At 48.4% G+C, this 2,486-nt stretch overlaps 1 protein-coding gene across 1 annotated transcript in view; it reads right to left on the reverse strand.

Moving 5' to 3' along the window:
* Window positions 1-2,217, reverse strand: part of LOC104538269 (lysine-specific demethylase 2A-like) — a gene marked incomplete at its 3' end in the record, with an annotated part of 13,126 nt that extends 10,909 nt beyond the window's left edge. Inside the window, exons 1-2 of the mRNA XM_010181416.1 lie at window positions 2,088-2,217; window positions 814-892 (exon numbers count right to left, since the gene is read on the reverse strand). Of these exons, the coding sequence (XP_010179718.1) occupies window positions 814-892; window positions 2,088-2,217 (209 nt within the window). The remainder of the gene's footprint in view (window positions 1-813; window positions 893-2,087) is intronic.
* Between the last annotated feature and the right edge of the window lie 269 nt (window positions 2,218-2,486).

Raw genomic sequence — 2,486 nt, forward strand, 5'->3', positions numbered from 1 at the left:
CAGCAGTTAAAACTGAGCCTGGCACAATTTCCTATCTAATTCACCACAGTATGGTACATCATGCACTGGATGAGGTGTTACCCGTCTGTTCACTGCCAGGTGAGGAAGTTAAGAGCAGCATTGCCAATACCAGCTCTGAAAGTTTGCTAGGGCTAACTTATTGCTTTAATTTTCATATTAATCAAAACCAAAAACCACTGACCCAGCAGAAACACTGGATCAGATCAGGTTTTTAACTTTGTAAAAGACAGCTGTAGGGCTGTGATGTAGTATTACTGGCTTTAAAACTACATCTACCACACCGTAGCATATTTATATGAACACCATAAGCCAGCACAAAGTCTTGCATCAGTACAGCTCTACACTCAAAGCTGTAAACCTTAGCAAGAGAGAGAAATGGCAGCTTAGAAGTAACGACGTTAGGCAAATCAAGTTGGAATTCTGGAAAATACCAGAAATACTACGAATTGCTGGATTCTCTGGCAATAGATGCCTGTATTACTAGGAAAGAAACCCAGCCAAATGTTGCATCAGAGCAGCAGTGGGACTTTCCAGACATTTGGTTGAATTGTGATAACCTACAGCCAATTCAGTCCTCTCATTTTAAGCCCAAACAGAGTAGTAAGAACAGGATAACTGAGGTGGAAGATACTTCTCTCTGCTCACTGTACATAAAAAACAACGTGGACAGAACACAGTCATACCAACTTGGCAGAGCATGGATCCAACTACCAGGATCAGATCCCACACAATGTGGAGAGTGGCAAGAAATCGGGCCAGAGTCATCCACCACTCTGTGCCCCTGACACTTACTTTATCCCCAGGCCATCAGAGCTCCTGAAGATGAGAGGGTCTCTCAGGCCACCCCGCTGGATGTATTCAACTGTGAAGTCTGGCATGGGAAGAAAAGAAGAAGGAAGGTATTAGAGGAGACTCCTTCAGAGGACTGTAGACAAACTGAGGTTAGAAAGGATCTCTGGTCCAACCCTGCTCCCAGCAAACTAACTTCACACTTGGATCAGGCTGTTCAGGGCCCTACCCGGTTCAGATCCCAGAATCTCCTCATGTCTCTGTGGCAGGGCTGGCCAGCAAAACAAAGCTCTGTTCCTCGCTATTTCTACATCCCTCCAGAGATCCTGAAACATCTTTGCAGCAGTTCTGTGAGCAGCATGGTGTGTGCTACTGACAAGCCTTACACAGCCCCCCCCCCAAACCCACGAGGGGGGAGTTTGCTCCAACAGGCTGCACCAGTCAGGGGAACAGCATGGTTTTCGGTCCTCATTTCCCCAAGAAGCTCACAGCCAAGCAAGAGAGGCCTTGAAGAAATGCTCCTCCTTCACAGTAAATCCTCATAAGGCTTGCACTAGCTGTGTGATGAAAAGACATCCCACTGCACCATATGTGTGGTGAAAGAAAGGAGAAAGATCCCACATAGTCTTTGAATTAAGCATCTAGTAGACATGTGGCTGCAATTACAGGTGCTGACCCAGGCAAACCCTCTTGTTCCTGGCTGCCATGTGTCCCAGCAAGCCTGCAGCACTGCAGACCAGCTCACTGCTCTCCAGACCAAGTGGCTTCTATGCCATTTCCCACACACGCTCCCCGTTACTAGCTCCCCTGGCCCATGGGTTTAGCAGGCTTGAGACAATCCTCACATTGCCTTCAAACTGCTTGGGGAGCACTGCAGGACTTGCAGGGGGGGCAGGCAGAAACATCCCCTGCCTGCTCTGCTCCACTTGGGCTACACAATTAAAGTGGTTTACAGCAGAGAAAAGCACAGAACTGGTGTGAACAGCAGAGTTTTCCCAACTTTACAGAAGGATGGGAAGTAAAAGGCAGCAAAACGCATGACAGTGGGAAAGGATTTCACTAACGCCACAACTGCCTTGTAACTGCTCTTCAAGCTGGCAGTCGAGGAGGCTTTGGGTGTAGTCAGATGCGCAAGAGCACATCCAACTGTGATCACTGTCAGCCCTCTACGAAAGGCTTGGGGAAAGGGCACCTCACACACCATGCCTTGCTAGAGAAGCGGCCAGCCACAGCAGCTTTCTGGTTACTCACAGCAGCACAGCAGCCCCAACACAAACCTTTGCCTTCCATGAAGACCACGAAGGTGGAGTTAAACTTGTTGGTGGACAGCTTTTCCTCAAGGTCAAATGTCCTCTTCCCTTCAATTTCATCATCAGAGATGCCATCATCCTCATAACGCCGCCTCATCGTGCCACGCTGAGGAGAAAACAGACCGGGAAGGTGAGAGATAAGGACCAGGAGGAACAACCAGTTTGCTTCCCAGGGCTTCATCTCAACCCAGCACAGCTCAGCCAGGACCTCTGGGGAAGCCCTTGCCCTGCAGCAGGTAGTCCCTGGGAAGCCCATGCACTTCTGCTCCCAGAGAGAAGAGACCCTATATTATCTATATAATATACTGAGCTATAATTATCCACTAGGTTTCTTGCTCAAAAAGCACTGTTGGTATCAGTTTTCAA

This window comes from Mesitornis unicolor, unplaced genomic scaffold (assembly GCF_000695765.1).
Source record: "Mesitornis unicolor isolate BGI_N332 unplaced genomic scaffold, ASM69576v1 scaffold19520, whole genome shotgun sequence".
Lineage (NCBI taxonomy): Eukaryota > Metazoa > Chordata > Aves > Mesitornithiformes > Mesitornithidae > Mesitornis > Mesitornis unicolor.